The sequence below is a fragment of the Gracilinanus agilis genome, chromosome 6, assembly GCF_016433145.1.
Source record: "Gracilinanus agilis isolate LMUSP501 chromosome 6, AgileGrace, whole genome shotgun sequence".
Lineage (NCBI taxonomy): Eukaryota > Metazoa > Chordata > Mammalia > Didelphimorphia > Didelphidae > Gracilinanus > Gracilinanus agilis.
Genome location: NC_058135.1, coordinates 216,809,996 through 216,835,342, shown reverse-complemented (window position 1 = coordinate 216,835,342; position 25,347 = coordinate 216,809,996). Strand labels below are relative to the sequence as shown.

Below are 25,347 nucleotides of genomic sequence, written 5' to 3'. Positions count from 1 at the left end.
TTGTAAAATGACAGGTTCAGTGAATTTACCTTTCAACTCTACAGTCCTCTGAGCCTAGCTTCTGATTTCCATTTGCTCACTTGTAAGATAGAATAATTTTTAAATTACCAGTAACTTTTCTGCTTCCAAGCTGGTCTGAGTCTTCCAGAGAGTGTGTTTAGATTTCTTATTTGTACTTAACTACAATTTCAATTCAGTTGCACTTAATTTAACAAACACCAATTAAGTGTCAATTATTTGATACAAAGATAAATATGAGACAATGCTTTCTTGAGCTTCTATTTGAATGAGGGGTAAGACAACCCAAATAAGTATAATGCAAGGGAGGTTGAGATTAGTACAAAGAAGAGCTTGAAGCAGATTTAGAAATCTGAGGAGAAATTGGAGAAATAGGAATGGAGTATTAAGGAAAGATTGACGGAGGAGGCAGCATTTCAGTTGAACTTTGAATTAAGAGAGGGGAATCTGCAAATGAAGATGGAGAGTTATTAGAACAGGAGTATTAGAATAAGAGGCAATATTAACAAATGCTGGAAGAATGAGAAATGGACCAGGGGAAAGAGGAAGCTAGTTTAATGGCAATGTAAAATACATGTAGGTGAGTTTTATGAGCTAGCTCATGTAATTCATATAAAGAATGAGGGTTTAGAGCAAATGATAGAGGCCTTGAATTTTGCGGTGAGTAGTTTTTACTTTACTTGATCAACTCAAGTTAGGGAACCACTGAATGAGTAAACAATGACATTGTCATAGCAGTGCATTAAGAAAATCCTTGGCAGATGTTAGGAGAGAGGTCAGATGAGATAAAAATTGGAGGTAGGAAAGCTATAGGGAATCATTACAGTATTTCAGGTGAGAAGAGACAAAGGCCTGAAATTGTGGTGTTGGCAGTATGAGGTAAGTAGATGGGACTGATGTGGCAAAGGTCAAACTGATGGAACTTGGCTGAGGGAGAAGGAAGTGGGAACAAAGAGCCTGATTTGTTGCTGGTAGGATAGTGTCACCTTTGGCAGAAAGAGAGTAGTGAGGGTCCTAGAGAACCATTATCAGAAGATATCACTTGTACAGGTGTCCAGGTATCCCTTTGCAAGTTGATTTTTCCTTCCTATTGATTGTAAGTGACTTATATACTTATATGTGAATATACTTATATTCGCATCTTTCCCTTGGTGCTGAGCATGTAATAGATGCTCAATTAATGTTTATTGAATTTTGAATTTGTTGAATTCCATTGTGAAACTTTTATAAAGTATATCATTATTTCCCCTCCCCCATCTCTTGCACTTTTTCAGATTATTTTTTTAGCATGTGGCATGTCTCTAGGAGCTTTGACAGAGGTATGGGAAGGGATTCCTTCTTGCACCAGCTATGGAAGGAAAACCCTAGGCTCTTTACCCACCCAACCTCCCCAACCAGAACATCTGGTTTCCCAGCTTGTGTTTTTCCTTTACATTTAGTGTAGTGGAAGCTTCTTGTTTTTGGCTATTCTTGATGAAAAATTAGAAGAAGAAGAAAATAATACTCCTCTAAAATAGTAGCCAGTTCTTAAATTATTTTTAGATATACATAGTTATTGGAAACCTTAGCTTTATTTTTATAACAAACTATTTCTTGATATTGACTTACAATTGCACATCTGCTCAATTCTTGCTATATTTGACAGGATCACAGAATCTCAGAGTTGAGAGAGATCTTAGAAACCATATAGTACAGCATGCCTGACAAAGTGTTCATACAGATTTAACTTGATATAGGAGCCTTTCTCTTTTTATTTATTTATTTATTTATTTTTTTAAAACCCTTATCTTTTATCTTGGAGTCAATACCGTGTATTGGCTCCAAGGTAGAAGAGTGGTAAGGGTAGGCAATGGAGGTCAAGTGACTTGCCCAGGGTCACACAGGCCTTTCTCTTTTTTAAGGGCAGGCAGTCCATTCCTCTCTTGAGTGGCTCAAACGGTGAGGAAGTTTTTCCCCTTAAATTAAGCCTAAATTTATCTATCTCGCTCTTAGTTCTAACTTCAGGGGCCAAATGGAACAAGTCTAATTCCTAACATTTCTTTACCTTCTTGACTTGTGTGTTGGAATACAATTGAACAGACATTTAGCAAACATATATTAACTTCTGATGGTCATTAAAAAGCTGCCCTTGTGGAAATATCATTTCAGAGGATATTTGTTTTTGTTAAAGTGTCTAATAGCTTCAGTGTTGGTTATACACTATATCAATGTAAACTGAACAATATTAACTGGTTTCTTTTCTTTCATTCAGAATACTATCCAAAATGGCACCTGCTTCTAAAGGAAATGATCACAATCAAAGCTCTCAGGATGTTTTGTTGCCGGATCTTCCTAAAGGACCATTATGTATGTATAGAGCCAAATCATCTTTCAATTGGAAGGAACTTTTGTTATTCTTAGATGGAGAAGACATGCTCATTTTTAAGGTGAGATATTTACTCGACATTATGTAAAATGTATTTAGAACTTCATTGTCTTATTACATTGGGGTTTATGCAGTTAAGGAGTTAGAAGTTTTAGAGAAAGTGGAATTAATATCTTACATTTATTTAATACTTTCTTTACAAAAACTGTGAGGGATGAGTAGTGAAAATATTACTCTTATTTTATAGATGAGGAAACTGGGTCTTAGGGAGAATAATAAATATGCTTAAAGTTACCTAATTATGAAGTGGTAATTAAGTGATAATTAAGACTCAAATTCAGATCTTTTGACATCATGTCTAACACTGTTTTAACTATTATCAAAGGAGTATTGATAGTGCTTTTCATATTGCTTTTCAGCATGACATACTTTAGTTTCAAATCTCCTTTCTAATTTGCCACCATTTTTTAAATGACGAAATTTGGATTACATCTCTATGTAGCTAATGTAAAATGTGAATAAATATTTAATTAGGCAAGCTATTTAGAGATCACTGAGATCATATTATGACATTTTACAACTTCGATTTGGCTATGCAGAACAAAAAAAGACAATATTTTTAGTAATAGAGGACTATTTTGATGTAATCAGAAACTATAGTAGTATTTCTGAATATCATTCTATTTACCAGCATAAAAATCCTATTGATTGAAAGTAAGATGTGTCCCCAGTAAGAGAGGTGACGGTCTCATTCTTCTCTATCTTGGGCAAGTCATATGTGGTATATTGTGAAGGTTGGTTCTTGGCCTTGGATTTTTGGAAGGGCATTGACAAACTTGGACATGTGCAGAGGGGATAACCAGGATGATGAATAATATCAATATTTTGACATAGAATGATTGCATGAAGGAACAAAAATTATTTAACCTAAAGATGAGAAGACATGGGGAGGACTTGATATAACTGGCTTCAGTTATTTGAAAGACTATCACACAGAAGAAATATTAGATTTGTTCTCCTTAGCCTCTGAGAATAACTGGAAGCAACGAGTAAGATTTGTAAATTTCATTTCATCATAAGAAAAACTTTGAGGAATTCAAGATATCAAAAAGTAGAAAATAACAGGTTTTCCTCTTGCTAATAACATTATAGAAAGAATTCTTGATTATGTGGATAAATAATTTCTATCAGAAAATTCCTGTGATTCTCTATTACCATGTGTTTAAGTCCTGTAGGAACTATGAGTGACATCCAGGGAGCCCACATCCCTTATTAAGGCTTGGTAGGACTTTCAGCATCCAGAAGCAAAATTTATTTTCCTATTGTAAACCAGTAGATCAAACCTAGACTGCTAACAACTTTTTACCATATCTGGGCTTGTCACAACTTCAGACTAATAAACATTAAAGTCCAAAGTAGGATTCAGTTTCTTTCCTATTGAGTTTTTAGTCCTTAATACTGTTTTTTTCCTATTCAAGAAAAGAATCTTCTCAGCCTTTGAAAATGATCCCCTTTTTGCTCATCATCCTGGGGAAGAATTGCCTATTGAGAAGTATCGTGAGCTAAACTTTCTACGCTGTAAAAGACTTTTTGAATATGACTTTCTTAATATACGAGAAATGGTGAAGAATCCTCTGAAAATTTTTATGCTGATTAACTGCCTAGGGATGTATGATTGGTCCTTATCTGCTAAATATTTTTTAAATATATATGTAAGTATAGTTTATTTTCTTTTCAATGGGGAGGGTAATAGTATAAACTTTTCTGTTTCAAAGAATCATGGACTATTCTTGTCTAGGTCCTAAAAATAAAATGTGTAATAGAATTGAAATATATTTTAACATTTAAGCTTTCTTTTTCTTTTTCTTTTTTTTTAAACCCTTAACTTCTGTGCATTGGCTTATATGTGGAAGAGTGGTAAGGGTGGGCAATGGGGGTCAAGTGACTTGCCCAGGGTCACACAGCCGGGAAGTGTCTGAGGCCAGATTTGAATCTAGGACCTCCCATCTCTAGGCCTGGCTCTCAATCCACTGAGCTACCCAGCTGCCCCAAGCTTTTTCTTAAAAGAAACCTGTCTTTGGGGCAGCTAGATGTCTTAGTGGATATAGAGCCTGGTTTATAGATGGGAAGTCCTGGGTTCAAATGTGGGTTCAGACACTTCCTAGCTATGTGACCCTAAGCAAGTCATATAACCCAATTGCCTAGCCCTTACTCCTCTTTTGCCTTGGACTCAATACACAATATGGATTCTAAAATAGAATGTAAGGGTTTTTTTTAAAAAAAAAGAAAAAGGAACTATCTCTACTTTTGCTTTTTATTGCCATTTATTTAAGTTCTGATAAAATATTAAATGCCTTTTATTTAAGATAATTTTTTTTAATATGGGAAGCTATAAAAGTTCCTGGGAGGGACACTCCTGAAGGACTTATGGGAACGAATGCTAACCACATTGAGAGAAAGAACTATGGGTGTAGAAATGCAAAAGAACACATGACATTGCTTATCACACGTATATATAGATATGTGATTTGGGGTTTAGGCTTTAAAAAATGCTCTGTAGCAAAAATGAAAAACAAAGAAATAGGTTTCAAGTGATAACATTTGTACAACCCAGTGGAATTGCTTGTCAGCTCTGGGAGAGGGTAGGGAAGAGTAGAGGGAAAGAAAATGAGTCATGTAAATATGAAAAAATATTTTAAAAAAATGTTCATGAGAGGTAGATTTAGTATGAGTAGGGTGGGCATTTTTGAAAGGAAAGCCATTTGAGTCACTCCTAATATGTGCAATACTGCACAAATACATTATTATTTGTATATATAGGCACATAAATTAATTACAGTAGTTTAATAATGTTTATGGTGATGATAAGATGGTGATCAAGGATCCCCTGGCCATCTTTTATTTTATTTTTTATCTTTTTAAACCCATACCTTCCATCTTAGAATCAATACTGTGTATTGAGTTCTAAGGCAGAAGAGTGGTAAGGGCTGGGCAATGGGGGTTAAGTGACTTGCCCAGGGTCACACAGGAAGTGTCTGAGGCCAGATTTGAACCTAGGACCTCCTGTCTCTAGGCTTGGCTCTCAATCCACTGAGTCACATAGCTGCCTCCCGACCCCTTTCACCTTTATGCCAGTCATCCTTGAACTCACTAAAAGCCTTTCTACCTTGGTAGATTTATTAGAGTTGTCTTTCATTGACATAGCTTTTGCGAACTTGGGGCAACTGGGAGGCACCAGAATAGAACTTTAGCAGAGGAATAATAGCCATTTATGTTTCCACTATAGAGTGCTTTAAGGTTCTAGTGCTTTCTCACAAAAGTCCTGTCAGGTAGATAGGGAAATTACTATTACCTCTATTTTACAGACAAGGAAAATTGTAAGTTTTATTTAAAAATTTTTATTTTACAGTTTTTTTATTATCTATTATTTTGCAGACTAGGAATACTTGTTAAGGGTCTTTTCCAGTCACATAGCTAATCCATGTAGAGATTATAGCTCATGTTTCCTGATCTATCCAGCACTCTGTAAAACCCATTGTCCTAAAAGGATAGTAATGTTTTCTACTTTTTAAGATTATTATGTGTTTGGCCTCTTATATTCATAAATCTGCACAAATGGAAGAAATGAAAGTAAGTCAAAATGTCTTCATCTTCTTCCTCTTGTCTGATGGCATGAAAGATTACATAGAAACAAATACATGCCTTTTCATTTCTCAAGTAACACTAGCTTTTAAATTCTTTTATTGCCTTTTTTTGCTTCTCTACCCACTCATGATCCTCTTCAGGTTTTAAAAATTCTATTTGGATTCTGTCTTACAAATTAGCTTCTTTAGGTCAAAGACAATGTTTTATCACTAATGTGTACTCATATTCTTAGCTAAGTATTATAGTTCCTAATGTAGGAATCACAGGGAGAGTATCAGGTTTTTAGAAATGGAAGAAATACAACTCTAATTGTCTCATCTGATCTTCTTATTTTATATATGAGGAAACAAAAGCTCAGAGAAGAGAGGAAATTTGGCAGAGGTCACATAGGACTCTCTGTGGCAGAGCTTAGATACAGCTCTACATATTTAATTATTAATCTTATGTTTTCAGGTTTTTGCTTCTACTATTCAGAATTCTGGGTCTCAAAGACATATGCATTTTATTAAGAAAACCTTAAATATGGAGGTAAGTTAAAGCTTAATTGAGAATTTAAATTCATTTTCTTTTGTTCTCTATTTCAATGAAAATTCTAAAAAGGGGAAAAAAGTAGACAAGAGCACTGCACATGTTGTATGAATGAATGGTTAGCCTTCTCTGTCATTCTGGGTTATTTTGCCTCAAGATACTTTACCTATACTCTAAATAGGTAAAATTCCAGTACTCTTTAAGTAAGCATTCACTAAATAACTACTCCATCAATGGCATCATAAAATGTGAAAGAGAAACCTAAAACTTCCCTCTTTTTCCTGTTGTGCTCAGAAAGTCATTATGTCAAAAAACCATGATATCTACAGTCTGAGTACTGTTCCTCCAAGGTGGATTCCAACCCATGGTCTTCCTGGCTTCAAGTGCGGTATTCTGGCCACTCTGCATATTTTCATTGTGTTCAGAACACCACTTTTTATTTGCTAATTTGTTCCAGAGAGATTGGATATCCATGTTCATTAGCATCTCTGGGCCAACCAGTAATCTGACTTGTAGCAGTACTTCTTAGAATACAGTTTCACTCCAGGTCCAGGGAAAGAATTTATATTAATTGCAGGTTAGTTGTAATAGGATGGTTCTATGGAGTTGTAACAGATCTTCTTAGAGAAAGAGAAAGTGATGGATTTCCTTCATACCCACTAAGCTCTGTCCTTCAAGCACCCACTCAAAAATTAGCTTTCTCTAATTGATCCCACCCCAAAAAGCTACAATTTTTTTTTCCCTCTTCCGAACTGAGAAGGGGAGCTTCATATTTTATGTTATTTTTACATTATATTTTATACTTCAGTTCTTTGTATCCATGTCTTACTTCCCCTATTATATTATAAACTCCAGGAGCAGAAACCCTGTCTTCCTCCTCCTTATATCGCTAGTGTGGAACATAGAGACTTGAATATGATAAGAGTTCAAATCATTTTTGTTGTATCAAACTGAGATGAGAAGGAAATGTGTTCATCCTTCATTAACTTTATGCTTGAATATTTAGATTTTTGGATGTTTTGCTCTGACCGAAGTAAGTCATGGGAGTAATACCAAGGCTATTCGAACAACTGCCCAATATGATCCCACCACTCAGGTCAGTATTACCTCATGGACCTTTAGGCCCATAATAGAAAAATGTCTTGTGAGTATTAATTTAAAGCTTTTAAGGTCAAAATTATGTTAATAATTTACATTAATAAATATATGCAAATAACATATGTATATTTATGTGTCATGCAGAGAAATAAGTAAGTAGGAAATAGGATATGTTTGGGAGCCAGAATCTGTCCATAAGTATAGATATTAGTGGCATACATGTGTCCGGTGACCTCCAACCCAGCTATCTTCTGTAGTAACCTTCCCTTCAAAATTTCCCCAGTAGTTAGTAGCAATAAAAAAAGATTCCAATGCTGAAAAAGAAAACAAAATACTCTCCTTATCAGAATAAGAAGTGCCTTCTAAGAAGTAAAAGACTTAAAAAAAACATTCACCTTAAAACCCTTTTGTCTTGCTTTGAGTGTACTCTGGGCTGGGGCAGTAATCTGGCTGGCAAGACTGCTTTGCAGGCAATCTCTATCATCCATCTTTGCCCAAGTGGGTTCCCTAAGAGACTCATTTCAGATTCTAAGGGGTAAGTTCTGGCAAATGCTTTCTTGCAGTTACAGTCTTTTGAGGAAACTCTCCCATGTGCTGAGGTTGAAAATCCAAAGAGAATAAGCCAGCAGTGACTTCGTGCTAAGCTGGTGCTACAGTCATAGCTACTCCCATGCTTAAATGGCATGTAGACAGCACATTCTTGGATGGTCTGCCCTTCCACTAAATCAGATCCTGACCTGGCCTGGGACAGTGCCTAACAATACCATCATGTCAGTACCATGACTCATACCATAACTGCCAATACATGCTTTTGCACATAACTCAGTTTCTCTGAAGAGGCAGATTTAGGGAGACACTGTACAAGGGGATCATCCTCAGTTTTGAATCCATCTCTAAAATGTCATCTTTTCTTTGAGGTAGGAGCTGACCCACCTTGACTTTGGTTAGTATTGAGACAAATTAACTCCCAGTTATTTGATGTTTTTATCATTTAATGTTGTGACGTAGCAGGGTACAAAGACAGATTGATTTTATTTTCATTTAGCAGGTGAGTGGTATCAGTTCTTAACTGTTACTTCTTCTCTTAGCCACTGTCATGGGAGCATGTGTGTATGTATGTGTATATGTGTGTCTACATATCACACACACACATGTACAAACCTAGACACTTTTCTGACCCTTAGGCTTTAGGGAGCTAATGCCATTATGCTGGGTTGTATTTCCTCAGTGCTTAAATTGTCAGATTCCAAGCTGTTGCTGTGGACTTGAATCCCTCGCCTTCAGTTAGTTGTTCTCATGAGTTTACACAATGTAACATGTATTAGTACCCAAATTAAAAAATTATAATTATCTTTAACCTATGTCTATAAAACTTAATTCTGTTATAAAGGGTTCCATGAGCTATTTTTTATCATATTAATTTCCAAACATTAAATAAGTAAAACATATTAGGTGGTAAAACAGTATCACTAACAAAGCTATTTCAGATGTAATCAGGCAGAATGCTGCTTTTGGCAGTGGCATCATCAGACACAATACTTTCAGAAGATGTATGTTAGCAGAGGGTCCAAATAGAATTTTGCTTATAGTGCTAATTCTGAAAAGAAAAGACAGCAGTAGATGAATAGTCAAGATTATACTTATAAAGACATTCTCTAATAAGGACCCTCTGGTTTACCAAAGGCATGAAAACTGCCAATAGTATACTTAAGCACTTGAAGAAACTTTCAGTGGATCTTTCCACACAGATCTAAGCCTCTCTATACTTTAGTAGGTGGTCTTTGTGACTTGCTGTAGCCCATTCCCCTAAAAAAATTACTCATAGTTCATGCCAAATTTACTTGGGCTAGTCCTTAGATAACAGATATATAGTATGTGTGTAGGTCTGTATTTGAAGTCTCTAGAAGGGGCCTATGGAGGCAACTAGGTGGCTTAGTGGGTAGTGCATTGGGCCTGAAATCATGAAGATCTGAATTCATATCTGACCTCAGACACTTACTACCTCTGTGACCCCAGGCAAGTCATTTTACCTCTGCCTTAATCTACTAGAAAAGGAAATGCCAGAAGGAAATGGCAAATCCCCTTTGGGGGTAGCTAGATGGCACAGTGGATAGAATGCCAGACCTGGAGTCAGGAAAAGTCATCTTTCTGAGTTAAAATCTGATTACACTAGCCATGTAATCCTGAGCAAGTCACTTATCCCTGTTGCTTAAGTTTCCTCATAAAATAAGCTGGAGAATGAAATGGCAAACAGCTTCAATATTTTTGCCAAGAAAATCCCAAATAAAGTTGCCGAAAGTTGGGATGTGACTGAAATGACTGAACAAAAATACACAGGGCAAAGTTCAAGTTCATTATCATGGTTTTCATCAACCCAGGGTCTCTTCCACAGCACATTGAAGGCATACAAATATGGCTTTTCAATTTATGTTATTTCAAGACCAAAGCTCCATTAGGAATAAGATTAATGACCCAAGATGTGTGCTTTTATAAAGATTGTCATAAATATGTAGTGATTTTAAGAATTAAAAAATGTTAAGTCAGCAAAATATTGTAAAATGGTGCATTGAAAAGGAAAACAAAACCCTACAATGTGTGTTCAGTTAATAATAATTTTGCTAATAATTTTTCTACTGTGTAGGAGTTCATCATCAATTCTCCTGATTTCGAAGCTTCTAAATTTTGGATTGGCAATATGGGCAAGAATGCCACTCATGCAGTTGTATATGCTCAGCTATATACTCAAGGAGGCCAGTGCCATGGATTACATTCCTTTGTTGTACAGGTAAGAATTTATTAGTTATATTATTCTTATTTATTTTTTTCAGCGAACAAAACCCTTTCCCTCCTACCTTTTCCTTCCTACTATAAGAATGGAGGATGGGACAAAAAGATATACTACTTCCTTAGAGGGGGAAAACCCTTATAACAATATGCAAAGGTCAAGAGAATTACATAGTGTTACATAACTAATAAATGACAAATTCAGGCAAAATTGATTTTCTACATTTGGCCATGTCCAGAAAATATATGTCTCAGCTTGCACCCTGAGTCTGTCATATTTCTATTAGGAGATGGGCAGCAGGCTTCATCATCAGTCCTCTGGAATCACCATTGATCATTACCTCAACTAGAGTCCTTATGTCTTTCAAAGATTTTGGTGTTTATGTTGTAGTTATTGTATAAATTGTTTTTCTAGTTCTGCTTGCTTCATTTGCAATCTTCCCAGGTTTTTCTGAAATCATTCTTTTTGTCAATTTTTATAACACAACAGTTTTTCATTAGTAGTTTAATAACTTTTTGGACATAGTTCCAGATTATTTTCCACAATAGTAAGACCAATTCACATCTCCACCAACAGTGCATTAAGATGCCCAAATCTCTCTGACATTTGTCATTTTCCATTTTTTGTCCATTTTGTCAATCTGATAACTGTAAGGTAGAACCTCGGAGTCATTTTAACTTGCATTTCTCTCTCATTTATCATTTTGAGTACTTTTCTCATTTTATAAAACAATAGATTTTAGAGTTAGAAAGAATTCTAATTTCCAAGGTCATATCTCACATTTATATAGTATTGTGGTTAAAGAATGAATCCATATCTATTAGCCATTTGATTCTAACTTTGAGGGATGGCTTTGGAAATTAGAATTCCTTCTAATTTTGAAAGTCTATTGTTTTCTAAAATTAGAAAAGTATCCAAATGATAAAACAGGAATTTTCAGAGAAAAAAAATCTAAACTTTTAGGAGTTATATGAAAAAAAATGCTCCTAATCACTAATAATTAGAGAAATGCAATTATAGGGACTGATCAGATTGGACTTTTTCAAACACCAGGGAAGAAAGCACTGAGCCAGCAAAGAGGTTGGATCTAGTGTCTAAGTTGTGTAATGACCTTGTGATCACAACCTCAGGGCCTAATTGAATTCACTTTGTTGCCAGTTTCTTTGTCTAATCCCAAGAGGACTATGAATGTTGCGTGCCCAGAAGATAACTGGTATGCAGATTGTAAAATTGGCTTTTGATTGGGCCTCATATCCAAGGCTTTGGTGTTGGATGAGGTCTTAGTTGTACAAGACTCAAGTATATAGACTTAATAATTATGAAAATCTCAGATATTACTGCTTGTATTACATAATTTAGTGGAACAGGGCAGAGTAAACAGTAGTCCACATGTTCCAATAGGTTCAAGGTGAAGAGATATCCAAATCTAGTTCCTGGGCATGTAGGTAATAAAGTAAGTGTTTCTTAGTCATTTTAGTGACTCAAGGTATTTCTTTCACAAAAGGGCAATAGCTTCTGGAACAAGGAATCTTTCAAATCCAGTCATTAAGAGGGGTAATGCCCTATTTTCTCATGTCTGGTGCTAGAGAAGGGAGAATGGGGTCCCGGAGAAGACATTAGTGTCAGCAGTGGACCCCACCTTCCTGAGGGTCTTCTGGGATGATAGAACACTGATGGGAAAAGAAGAGGTCAGTGAAATGTATTCAAAAACAGGAGAGTACAAGACTGCAGATTATTATGGTCCAACCCATCTTATTTGCATTAATTTGACATTGAACTGACATTTTTCTTTTCATTGCAGCTTTTCAAGTTCTAGTGAATTTTTTTCTCTATTGCTTTGATGGTAGAAATAAATCATCACATTTAAATGTTCTAGTTGTTAATTTGTCTTCTTAGTACAGGTACTGTTTTTCCTAACTTGAGTCCCAAATATCATTTCTTCCTTCAATTATGTTTGAAGATAATAATCATATCAATATGTGTGCAGAGAACATTAATTTCTAGTTAAACCTAAGGCTTCTATAATCAGAATTTTTAGTTCACTATGTGGTAAGTTTAAATAATTAAATAAATTTTATTTTAAAATGAATTTAAAAGATTTAAAGTTATTATAGAGTGAACTGAATCTTCATATAGTCTTTTTAATGTCTTTATGTTCATCTCTTAATATGCTTATTGAAAGCCTAGAAATTTTGTAGAAAGAAACTTAGAACTTAAATATATACAATTCAAAATCTGTTTCTTCTTTATACAAAAAAAATAACCAGATTTTCAAGTTGTAGAAAAGCTTTAGCTTTCCATTAACTACTAAAAGATGAAATTTGAGTTCTTAAAATCAATCAGCAAGTACCTATTCCCATCTGCTGGTTATATACATTTGTTTTCAGTATTTATGTGTTTAGAATTATGTACTTTAGAATTTAGTTTTTGCATGATTATAACATTGTATTTTTCTCATTGCTTTTCATGGGCATAAATAGATACGAGATCCAAAGACACTTCTTCCAATGCCAGGAGTCATGGTTGGTGACATAGGAAGGAAACTCGGACAGAATGGTTTAGACAATGGGTAAGTGAATGCCTCTAACTAGAGAAGTACAATTGGGTCCAGCTTAGAATAATTTTTAAAAAATTATTCAAAATATATTCCTAATAGAAGCCTAAAGCTCATTTGGCAACCAAAAACCAAAACCAAAAACAAAAAACTGACACCCACAGGGGCAAGTAACTTGTTCAAAGTCACAGGAAGAGTTGTCTACAGTTAGGACTAAAATTCAACTCTTGTGATTCCTGGTTTTATCAGCATACAAAGAGCTCTGAACCCAGTTCAAATCTTACTTTGTGACTTTGGATAAGTCACTTTATTGTTTCTGAGGCTTGATTTCCTCATATGTAATAAGGATTTACTAATTGAACTGTCTGATTTATGATTGCCACGAAGACCGGAAATAGAATTTGAAATGGGGGGAGGGCAGTTAATAGTCTAGTTTCCCTACATCATACATAACATGATAATAAGTAAGTGAAATAAGTCTGCAAAGGACAAATAAAAGATGGGGGAGGTCTGGCTTACAGCACAAGCCCAGTTTGTGACGTCGTGGATGTATCAAGTCAACAAGTATTTAATAAGTACCTTCTGAATGCCAGGCACTATGCTAAGTGCTAGAGATACAAAGAAGGCAAAATAGGCCTTACCAACAGAGGAGACAACATTCATACAACTCTTTATCAACAAGATATATACATAGGATTAATTGAATGTGATCTCAGGGGGAAGGACTAGTGTTAAAAGGAAATGGGAAAAGCTCCTTATAGAATATTGAATCTTAGCTGAGACTTGAAGAAAGCCAGGAAGCAGGCAGAAAAAGGAGTGCGAGCACTCCAGAATTGGAAGTCAGTCAGTGAAGATACAAGGAGTCAGGAAATTTCAGTGTCTTGTTTCAGAAACAAGAGCAAAGAGGCCCAAGTCCCTGAATCATAGACTTCCTGGAAAGGAGCAGCAGGGTATAAGAAGACATGTAAAGGTAGAAAAGGGCCAAGTTATGAAGGGCCTTAAAAGACAAGTGGAGGATTTTATATTTGATCCTGCAAGTAATAGGAAGCTACTAGAGCAGAGATGGAAAACCTTTTAGAGACCAATAAAGACTTGAGTCCCCAAACTGCAACCCTCATGCTGCGTGTGAGTTACCCCCTTGCCCTCAGACAGGAGAGGGAGGAAATGCTCCCATTGGCTGCTGGACGGGAAGGGGGGGCATGTGAGAAATGTTGCGTGGAGATGGGGAGCGGAGCAGCCCCCTCTGGTGTGCTCCAGCATGCATGCTATAGAGTCACCAACAAGGTACTAGGCTTTATAGAATAGAGGCATAAAGTGGTTTCATCTGTGTTTTTTGAGGACTCATTTGGCCTAAGTAGAGTAGACTAAACAGGTGGATGTTTGAGGCGGGGACACCAGCCAGAAGAGTATGCCCCTCTTCATGTTTCATCTTTGTATCCAGTCTGCTAACACTCATAGAGGTATTTCCCCTCCCTTACATGTCATCTGGGCAGTGCGCATTTCCATCCATTATTTTCCCCTTCTTAAGTGGATGGGGACCAGATGTTTAAAGAAGAAGAAAAAGATTCATCTGGCCTCCTGAGGGATGACAGTGACTGGTGAATTGCCTCAGACTTTACTGGTATCCTTATGATGTTTGGAGAAAGTGAGATGGACCCACAGCATATGGAGTAGCCCTTCTGTGTTGGGGAGAACATCCACACTCATAAGAGCACATCCATTTGAGTCTTCATATACTACTTCTTCACCAGAATCAGCATGTAAAAGTCCAGGTTCATAAGGCAGAAAAATTAAGGAGTGATACAGTTCTTGAAGTATCAGCATAGTCATGCTCCAACAGAGGCCTTTTGAATAGCAAGTTTCTTCAATGAAGTGTGCTTAAAGATATGAGTACTTTGATTTATGTGCTACCTTTCAGTAATCTATCTCTTCTAAGATTCCCCTGAAGTCCTCTCTTGCCTCATCATGCCACAGAAGTGATCATGGAGTCTCAAAGGCTATGGCAGGATAGTGCAGAAAGGTTTCTAGCACCACCTTGATGATGGCCAGACCAGCAGAGCTCAAGACAGAGAGCCCATCCCTAGCCAGGAGGTTTCTGTCTCCCAGGAACTTCAGAAGATAGTCAGCTCAAACAGAGAAGGATTAAGATCTGCACTGGGGAAGAGAATCCCCAGAAGCACCTTAGTGAGGAGCTGTTGTGTGGTTTTGCCCTTTCATTTGTTTTCACTCTGAAGCCAGATTGCCTAGGCTTGGACAGAGACCAAGGGAAGGTGAGTTCTTTCCTCTGCACTCCAGGCTTCTTTGTTCCACAGTTGTTATTGAGCCTGTAAATGAGGACAAGGATGGGTAATGTTAGGGGACAAAATACTATTTTTTCTGAACTTTTATTTTTGCCAGTTAACAAACATTTATTTTCTCTCCTTACCATCTCCATTAAAAAAAGAAAAATAAAACTCGTAACAAAATTAATTCCCATATTGGCCATGTCCAAATATATGTTTATTGAGTGTAACTCCTTTCTTTTAGGAGGTGGGCAGCATGCTTCATCATTGGTCTTTGAGAATTGTGGTTGGTCATTGCACTGAGCAGTTTTGAACATTGTTTAACATTATTAATTTTTAAAGCGTTATTGTCATCATCTAAATTGTTCTCTTAGTTCAGCTCACTGTACTCCATACTCTCTGACATTAACATTGTGCAAATACTGTTTTTCTCATTCACTTTTCTTAAATTTAAATTTCATTTATTGTTTTTATATGGCTTTCCAGCTTTTCATTATTTTCAAAGGTATAAACAGCTACTGGCTGTGTGACTCTGGTCACATACCCTCTCTGAGCCTGTTTTCTCTTCTAAAAAGGATAATGAGAGTACTAACTTCCCTTCTAGGATTGTTGTGACGATTAAATGAGATAACATATATAATGCACTTTGCAAACCGAAGTGCCATATCCATGTTAGTTATTATTAGTGCTATGGTTGTTGTTATCATCATTATCATTATTCAGAAGTTGACATAATCACTGAGAGTAAACCACTTCAATATTTTAGGGGTCTTCTTTTTCATTGTACTCCCTTTACAGATAGGTCACAACCCTCTTTACTCCTTAGTAGGTAGTCTTTTTGAATTTCTGTGAAGGAAAAAAAAATACCACCCAGAATCCTGCCCTCTGGGTATGGGCCTGTCTGAACTTAGATTTGTTTACAGGCAATATAGACATTGAGAATATTGTTGGTCTTGAATCAAACCTTTCTACTTGGATCACTTCTGCCAACTATAATACCCTGCTAGAAAACTCCCAAGCCATTTCTGCTCCATTGTAAGCTATTAGAACCTTAGTAGAAGATAACAAATTAACAAAATATAAATGAATTCTTGTTTCTGTAATCAATATTAGAGTCAGAAAGTATCTCATCCAATTTCTTCATTTTACTGAGAAGAAATCTGAGGCACAGAAATGGGGAGTGACTTTCCTAATTTTGTACACCTAGTTATTGGCAAAGCCAAGACTAGAAGTTGAGGTTTTTTTTAAACCCTTACTTTCTATCTTAGAATCAATACTGTGTATTGGTTCTAAAGCAGAAGAGTGGTAAGGGCTAGGCAATGGGGGGTAAAGTGACTTACCCAGGGTCACACAGCTAGTAAGTGATTGAAGTCATATTTGAACCGAGGACCTCCTGTCTCTGGGCCTGGCTTTCAATTCACTGAGCCACCCAGCTGCCCCCAGAAGTTGTGTTTTTCATGGTGCCTTTTCCATATATATTGTCTTTATTTGCTTTCGTATTAAAATAAACATTTTGCACATCCTTGATACATTCAATTTGGTTCCATCCCCTTGTCTGATCTGGTGGTTGAGTGTTTTCTGTGGTTCTATTCCTTGAAGCTCTTAATTAATATTATCTAAATAAGTTGTCTTTTAATTAATATAATAACAAATAACATTCATTCAACAAATAAATTTATTCATATAACAACAAATAAGTATATTGTTGTGGAAAATTTAAGTTTATAATACTTTTTCCTCCCAACAGCCTGGGAGGTAGGTAGTACAAGTTGCCATTTCTCATGTGAAGAAACTGAGTTTTAGAGTGATTCCATGATTTATCCATGATCAACTGACTAGTTAAATGACATTCCAACCTTGTTTTTCTGATGCCAAATTCAGTGTTCTCCCTTCTGTTTTTATCAGTCATTGAAACAAATTCTTCAAGACAGTGGGAGTATGGGGATAAACAATGTGGGAAGATGGTGGAGTAGGATGTGAAGCTACCTTGCCCTCCTAATACCTACCATGCATAACCAAAAATAACTTCACAAAACTAATGCTAAAAGTGAAAAAAAATAGACAGACATTGAGAGTGAAGCTGAATAGCCAAAGATAACAAGGGAGGAAGGTTTCTGACTTTCCTGCCTCACTTCCACTGGCTATGGGGGCAAGAACAAACAAGACAGAGTGAAATAAAAAAAAGTCGTCCCCAGGTACAGGATCGGCAGCCTCACCTTATTTACTAAGCTCTGGAACTTGCTTCTCTGAGAATACCACTGGAATCCACAGGTGTAGGACCCTGGGAAAAGCTATATCTATTGGAGATCCCCACTAGCTCATATCTGGGGACTCAAGGAGTAGACCCTACAGAGTCCAAGGGTACCCTGGTCTTAAGGGCAGGAACTCAAACCTCACTGCTATCAAATGAAGGTCTTTGGAGGTCTAAGGAATGCAGACTAGACACCTGCTCTATCCTGGGCTATAGCAGTAGGAGAGGAGGTGTGAGGAAGGAACACACACTAGTGAGTGTGGTTGCTCAGGGACTGGGGCCCTGTCAGCTGTGGTCACTTCCAGGATAGTGGAGTCCCTGGCAGCTGCCACAGGGACTATCTGCTTGCTATCCTCAGGCTCTAGTTGGAGCACTTGAGATTGATCATGGACTAGAGTTTGAGTGGGGGACCAGGATTACATCCAATCCTGGACTATAAATACTGGAATAACTAAATAGAATTGAAAAAAAAAACAACATACACAAAAATCCTAAAATCTAAAGTAATATATCATAACAAAATAGAAACCCTAATACTCCAGCAAAAAGCCAATAATTAAGTCTTTTGACCTGGCCACTAAAATAAAAAAAAAATTGAGCAAACAAAGGAGAAAGAACACAATTGTTGATAGCTATTATGGGGACAGAGAAGATTTCAGCTCAAATTCAGAGGTCAGTGAAGCAAAAATACATATTTCAAAAACAGTAGGGCAGCTGGGTAGCTCAGTAGATTGGGAGTCAGGCCTAGAGATGGGAGGTCCTAGGTTCAAATATGGCCTTAGACACTTCCCAGCTGTGTGACTCTGGGCAAGTCACTTGACCCCCATTGCCCACCCTTACCACTCTTCCACCAAGGAGCCAATACACATAAATTAAGGGTTTAAAAAAACAGTGAAGAAATAAATGGCCACAAGCTCAAAAATGTCTTTTGAAAGTGCTTTAAAAAGACTTCAAAAACCAAATGAGAAAGATGGAGGAAAAATTAGAAAAAGTAAGAGCAATGCAAGAAAATCAAGAACATTATAAAAGAAAACTTACTCAGATAGAAAGAGATCCAGAAACTCAGAGGAAGGCAATACCTTAAGAGCTAGAATTAGACAAGGAGAAGCTAATGATTTCCTAAGACAACAAGAAAAAATAAAGCAAAATCAGAAAAATGAAATAAGAGAACATGAAACATCTTATCACAAAAACAACCAACCTGGAAAATAGATCAAGGAGAGACAATATAAGAATAGTTGGACTCCTGAAAAGTTACCAAAAAAAAAGAATTTAGGCACCATAATCTAAAAAATTGTCAAGGAAAACTGCCCATAATTAGAGGGTAAAATAGAAATTGAAAGAATCTACTGATCACCACCTCAAAGAGACCCAAATATGAAAATACGCAGGAACATCCCTGCTAAGTTCCATACCTCCCAGGTTAAGCAGAAAATACTACAAGCAACAAGGAAAAAATACTGTGGAGCTACAGTTAGATAACATAAAACTTAGCAGCTATAACATTAAACAAATACAAAACATGGAACATAGTATTTCATAGAGAAAAATAAGTGGGGTTAGAACCAAGAATAACATATCCAGTAAAGATAAGCATAATTAAAAACGTTTAAAAATTGATATTTAATGAATTAAAGGAGTTTCAACTATTCCTGGGGGAAAATTCAGAACTCAGCAGAAAATTTGATCTATAAGAAACATATAAATGTAATTAAAGAGTAATCATAAGCAGCTTAAAAGGTCAAAGTGTTTGATTCCTGTATGGGAAAATGTCATCTATGGTCCCTGAGAATGGTATCATTGCCTGGGAATTGTGAAGAGGTATGTATAGATAGAAGACTCAAGGTAGAGGCCAATGTAGGTAGTGGAATAGATCAGGAGGAGGTGAAGTGGAATGGCTATCTCATATGGAGGAGGAACTGCCACAAAGAAGAGGAAGAGGGAGTGGAGGGCTGGTAGTACTAAAACTCTACTCTCATAAGACCTAGGATAAAGACAGAACAACATGCACCATTAGAAGGCTAAAAATCATCTTAATGTACAGAGAAAAAGGAGTGAAGGGGGATGGATAAGGGAGAGACTGGGAGTTCCCTTGTGGGACTGAGGGAATAAGAGGAGGAAGGATGGATTAAGAGGAAGGAAGCCAAGGGGATAAGTAAAGGGAGGGAAGGAGAAGGATGTCTAGAGGGGAGTGTATATCAAGAGATAGTGGGTTAAGGTAAGGAAGGGACTCTTAGGACAAGATAAGAGAGGAAATTTTAGAATCAAATTTATATCAAGAAGTAGAAGAGCATGTTTTTTTGAGGGGGATAAGGAAGGAATTTTTAGAAAGGTGGACAGAATAATTAAAATGTAAGGGAGAAGGGACCAACCAGGGAGGGACCTTTGGAAAGATGGGCTAATTTGGGAGAGGATAAAGGAGGATTTTGGGGAAGGAGTATGAATTGGAGAGGTATTGGTCCAAAGAAATTGGATATTTGAGGAGGGATGCAATGGAAAGAAGAGAAGGACAAACAGGAGAAATGGGATAGATGGAAAAGCATAGTTGGTAACTATGACATTGAGTGCAAATGGAATTAATTCACCAATGGGAAGAAATGGTTAGCAGAAAGGATCAAAAACCACAACTTGACAATGTGGTGTTTATATGAAACACACTGAAAATGAGAGACACGCAGAAGGTGAGGGGCTGGAGCAGAATATATAATGCCTCAGCTGATCCAGAGAAGCCAGAGGTAGTACTTATGATCTCAGACAACACTGGGGCTAACGTGGATATAACTGGAAGGTATAAACAGAATAATTATGGATAATGAAGCATGATCAATATTGGACCTGTACACACCAAGTGTTATAACATCCAGATTTTTAAAGGAAAAAAATTAGATACATATGGAAATGGATAACAAAATAATAATAGTGGGGGACTTTAATGATCCTCTCTCAGAACTAAATAAATCTATCCAAAAGTAAATAAGAAAGAAGTTAAGGATTTGAATACAACCTTAGATAAGTTAAATATGTTAGCTATCGCAGAGCCACCACACATCTTCATGAGACTAGTATAGATCTCTGTCTAAGTATACACATAATCCAAACATAGTTTCTGTTGGGACAACAAAGATTTAGAGATCATAAATATTCTGCAAAAATTTTAAACATTCATCACATTATATGGAGGTAAGCCTGTATTCCTGAGGGGTTTTGGCTTTGGAACTAAAGTTCCACTAGGTAGGAATTTGCTCAAATGACCTGTCCTCCTACAAGACATGACTCCAGTATTCTCTGCCATGGTTCTGCAAGTGTAGTATAATGTAGTGGAAAGATTTGGTTTTGGAAAGAGTATGATCCTGGAAACAGATAGTATCTGCTGTCTAAAGATGAATCTAGTTAAATATGGCCCGGGTAATGTATATTAACAAAGAATCATTTGGGTTAAGTTGATCAAATTAAATGGTGATAGGAACATGGAGAAACAGGCCTAATATTACATTGCTAGAGCAGCCATGAGTTGTTTTTTTTATTCAAAAATATTTTATTTTCCCAATTACATATAACAATTTTCAATATTTGTTTTCCAAAATTATAAGATCCAAATTGTCTCTCTCCCTCCCACCCCCTACCCCCGCCCCAGAGATGCTAAGCAATTTGTTCTAGATTATGCATGAACTATGAGAGTAGTTTTTAGAAAACAGGATGGAAATATACATTCAGAGCTGTAAAGCTGTTCATGCTCATTGATTTATGGATCCCATTACTAAGATTTGGCCCTAAAGACATTATTGAGAGAGTAAAAAGCTGTGTATGTATGAAAATATTCATGGAAGCTTTGTTTGTAAAGACAAAATAGTTGGAAATAACACAAATGAGGATGCTTATATTAATATACATATATGAACATATTTTAAAATAAATCATAAACAATGTGGAGTTTGTGGTTTTGCACATTTTTTGTGCATTTGCCTATTTAAGTATTTCTTGTTGGTAGTGGTGGTTACTAAGTATATAATAATTTTTTTAATGATATGAGCTCTGCCTTTAAGGAGATCCTTTTCAAGGTATCTTCTTAACCATATTTTAAAATTCATTGTCCTTTTCTCTATTTTTGTTAGTTACTGAAATAAATTCTTTAAGATATTGGGAGAAATATAGAGTTAAATAAGATATGGGCCTTGCCTTCAAGAAGATCCCTTTTAAGTTTCTTCTTGACTAGATTTCTTACTTCCCTATTTTATAGTGGCAACATAAAAAAGCATTAGAGGAGATTTGCTGTTTTCTTTCTAGGAATGGGAAAAAGGTAAAATGATATATGTGCCAAAGTAAAGTATCATTCAGTTCTTTCAGTCTTATCCTGATGTGGCTTCTCATAATCAAGATTTCTTTCTTTGATCATTTCCCTTTGGGACACATCTTTACCTTCTGAACAACTCCATTTTCAGTAGTCCAAACTGCCCTTTCCCAATCCCTTCCACTTTGCCCAAATGACTTGTCTCCTATAAGACATGACTATAGTATTCTTCTCCTACAAGTGTAATACAATGTAGTGGAAAGAACTTTGACCCAATAATCAGTTATCATCCTTTGTTCACCATTGGCTGTGAAATCTTTGGCAAGTTATGATTCTCTCTGGGCCTCTGTTTTCTTATCTATTGAACTAGATAGTTGGGAAACATGATATCTGAGACTCCTTACAGTTAAAAAATAATTATGCCATTCTTTCTCTATTCTGTTTAGGGAAAAGACTGAACTAGAGTTCAGGGGATATCTAGAACTTTTCTCAGTTCTTTATCTCTAAAGTAAGGATGATAACCATAATCATACTATTCTTACAGGGTTGTTGTGAAGAAAGCACATTGTAAAACTGAAAGCAATGTATAAATTTTAGTTCTGATTTTAAATTTAGAACTAGGAGGGTTCTCAAAGATAGTAGAGTACCATTTTCTCAGTTTTAAAGGTGAGGGAACCAAAACTTAGAGAAGTTGATTAACTTAGCCACTGTCAGGATTCAAACCTTTGTCCTCTGCCTACCAATCCAGTGTTTGTGCCATTGTGCCATGTACCTTCTCTTTGTCATTATTGTTATTATTTTCCACTTTGTATATCAGTTTCCTCATCTGAAAACTGAAGGGATTAGATTAGAGTGGATAAAATACCAGTTATGGAGTCAGAAAGACCCATCTTCCTGAATTCAAATTTGGCTTCAGAATGCTTACTACTTGTGTAACCTTAAGCAAATTACTTAACCCTGTTTGCCTCAGTTTTCTCATCTGTAAAATTTATGAAGAAAGAAATGGCAAACCACTCCAGTATCTCTGTCAGGAAAATACTAACTGGGATCATAAAGGGTTGGACATGACTAACAAATAAACAACAACAAAAGATCCCTTTACCCTTTAAAGTCCTATGATTCTAAATGCCAGGCTAAGGAATTTGGGCTTTTCAAATATAGAGTGGCTAGCTATTGAATATTTTTGGGAAGAAGGATGACATGATTAAATGGAGCTTTAAGAAAATCTGATTTCCAGAAATTTTGTAGAATACTACTTCTACCACACTCTGCTCTTTTCCATCACTACTTCAAAAACAGTCAGAAACACACCAAATGAGGCATAATATAAATATGAGAACAAAAAAAGCTTAAGGTAATCTCCATAGTGGAGATATCAAAAAGCCACATTCTCAACTGCCCATTTCCTGTCTAGTGCTCAAGGTCAGATGACTGACGGCTCTCTTTGACTGATCTTGGGTCTCCATGTACCAGTCTCAATATGAACTCTACATTTAAAGGCTGTGAGGGACCCATCAGATAACACTACAACTGCTAATAGTCATCATTTATATGGTGCTTTAAGGTTTGCAAAACACTTTAGTACATTATCTCATTTCATCCTCACCACAATCTTAAAAAGGAGCTAGATTCCACTTTTATCTTATTAGATATGAAAGAAGGGGAAACTGAGGCTGAGGGAATATAAAATCACTTAACAAGGTATTTGAGGCAGGATTTGAATACAACCTTGTTGAGTAAAAGTCCAGCACTATCCATTGTGTTATCTAGCTGCCTCTATAGTTTAGAGACATTTGGAAGTTACAGCAACTAGATCACTTTCACTATCCAAGCCTAAAGATCATCTTTTGGCAATTATTTAGCAGAGAACTCCTTTCAACAGAAGAAATTTTAGAAGTTAAAACTCCCTAGAAATAAAAATAGCAGCAGAATAGATGTAGTTAAACTACAGAGAAATAGTATGAGTTAAGAAAATCCCAGGAGAATATTTAAAAGAGAATAATTCTATGATAATTATAAGTAGAGCCTTGAAAAAGAGAATTAATTGATCACAAATTTGAAGAAAGAGATAAAGAATAAAATTAGAGCTTTTAATGAAAAACAAATCTCTGCTCCTAGAAGAGGCTAAGGCTGGTAGATTGAATTTGGAAGTTCTGAACTCCAATAGGGTTAAAGCCAAGTAGGTGTCTGAATTTAGTCTGGCACAAATTTGGCGGTTTAAAAGGAATAGAAGGGGTTTAGGTTAGGTTAAAGGAGCAGACCATCCCAGGTTGAAAAAATGGAGCAGACTGAAAGTTTTTATGCTTAGTATTGGATTGTTAGGAAGGAAGAAGGATGGAAAGAAAGACTGATGGAAGAAAAAATTTAAAGGAGAATAGTTAGAACAACTTGAAAATTTCATCAAAACATGGTATATCCCCCCCCATCACTACCAAGAAAAAAGGAATAGAGGAAATAAATTCAAAGATTCAACAAGAAATAAAACAAAGTCAAATTGGAATAACACTGGATATACATACTTTTTTAAAAAATTTTAAACATTTATTAATATTCATTTTTAACATGGTTACATGATTCATGCTCCCACTTTCCCCTTCACCCCCCGCACTCCCCCCACCCATGGCAGACACACATTTCCACTGGTTTTGTCATGTGTCCTTGATCAAGACCTATTTCCAAATTGTTGGTAATTGCATTGGTGTGGTAGTTTCGAGTCTACATTCTCAATCATGTCCACCCCGACCCATGCGTTCAAGCAGCTGTTTTTCTTAAATGATTCCTCTCCTGCAGTCCTTCCTCTGAATGTGGGCAGCATTCTTTATCATAAATCCCTCAGTATTGTCCTGTGTCATTGCATTGCTGCTGGTACAGAGGTCCATTACATTCGATTTTACCATAGTATATCAGTTTCTGTGTACAATGTTCTTCTGGCTCTGCTCCTTTCACTCTGCATTAGTTCCTGGAGGTCTTTCCAGTTCACCTGGAACTCCTCCAGTTTATTATTCCTTTGAGCACAATAGTATTCCATCACAAGCATATACCATAATTTGTTCAGCCATTCCCCAATTGAAGGGCATCCCCTCCTTTTCCAGTTTGTTGCCACCACAAAAAGCTCAGCTATAAATATTTTCATACATGTCTGTTTATCTATGATCTCTTTGGGGTACAAACCCAACAATGGTATGGCTGGATCAAAGGGCAGGCATTCTTTTATAGCCCTTTGAGCATAGTTCCAAATTGCCAGCCAGAATGGTTGTATCAGTTCACAGCTCCACCAGCAATGCATCAATGTCCCAATTTTGCCACATCCCCTCCAGCATTCATTACTCTCCCCTTCTTTCATTTTAGCCAATCTGCTAGGTGTGAGGTAATAACTCAGAGTTGTTTTGATTTGCATTTCTCTAATTATTAGAGATTTAGAGCACTTTCTCATGTGCTTATTGATACTTTTGATTTCTTTACCTGAAAATTGCCTATTCATGTCTCTTGCCCATTTATCAATTGGGGAATGGCTTGATTTTTTTATACAATTG

The 25,347-nt window shown here is 36.3% G+C and overlaps 1 protein-coding gene across 5 annotated transcripts in view; it reads left to right on the top strand.

Moving 5' to 3' along the window:
• The first annotated feature begins 3,987 nt into the window (after positions 1-3,987).
• ACOX3 (acyl-CoA oxidase 3, pristanoyl) overlaps positions 3,988-25,347 on the top strand; it is a 90,689-nt gene continuing 69,329 nt past the window's right edge. For 4 of the 5 annotated variants that reach the window (XM_044681473.1, XM_044681472.1, XM_044681469.1 and 1 more), the window contains exons 1-5: positions 3,988-4,095; positions 6,482-6,556; positions 7,563-7,652; positions 10,296-10,439; positions 12,920-13,008. In XM_044681473.1, coding sequence (XP_044537408.1) covers positions 4,003-4,095; positions 6,482-6,556; positions 7,563-7,652; positions 10,296-10,439; positions 12,920-13,008 — 491 coding nt within the window. In that variant the 5' untranslated portion in view covers positions 3,988-4,002. Of the gene's footprint in view, positions 4,096-6,479; positions 6,557-7,562; positions 7,653-10,295; positions 10,440-12,919; positions 13,009-25,347 lie in introns of all 5 variants that reach the window. The other variant, XM_044681471.1, reaches the window with a different exon arrangement.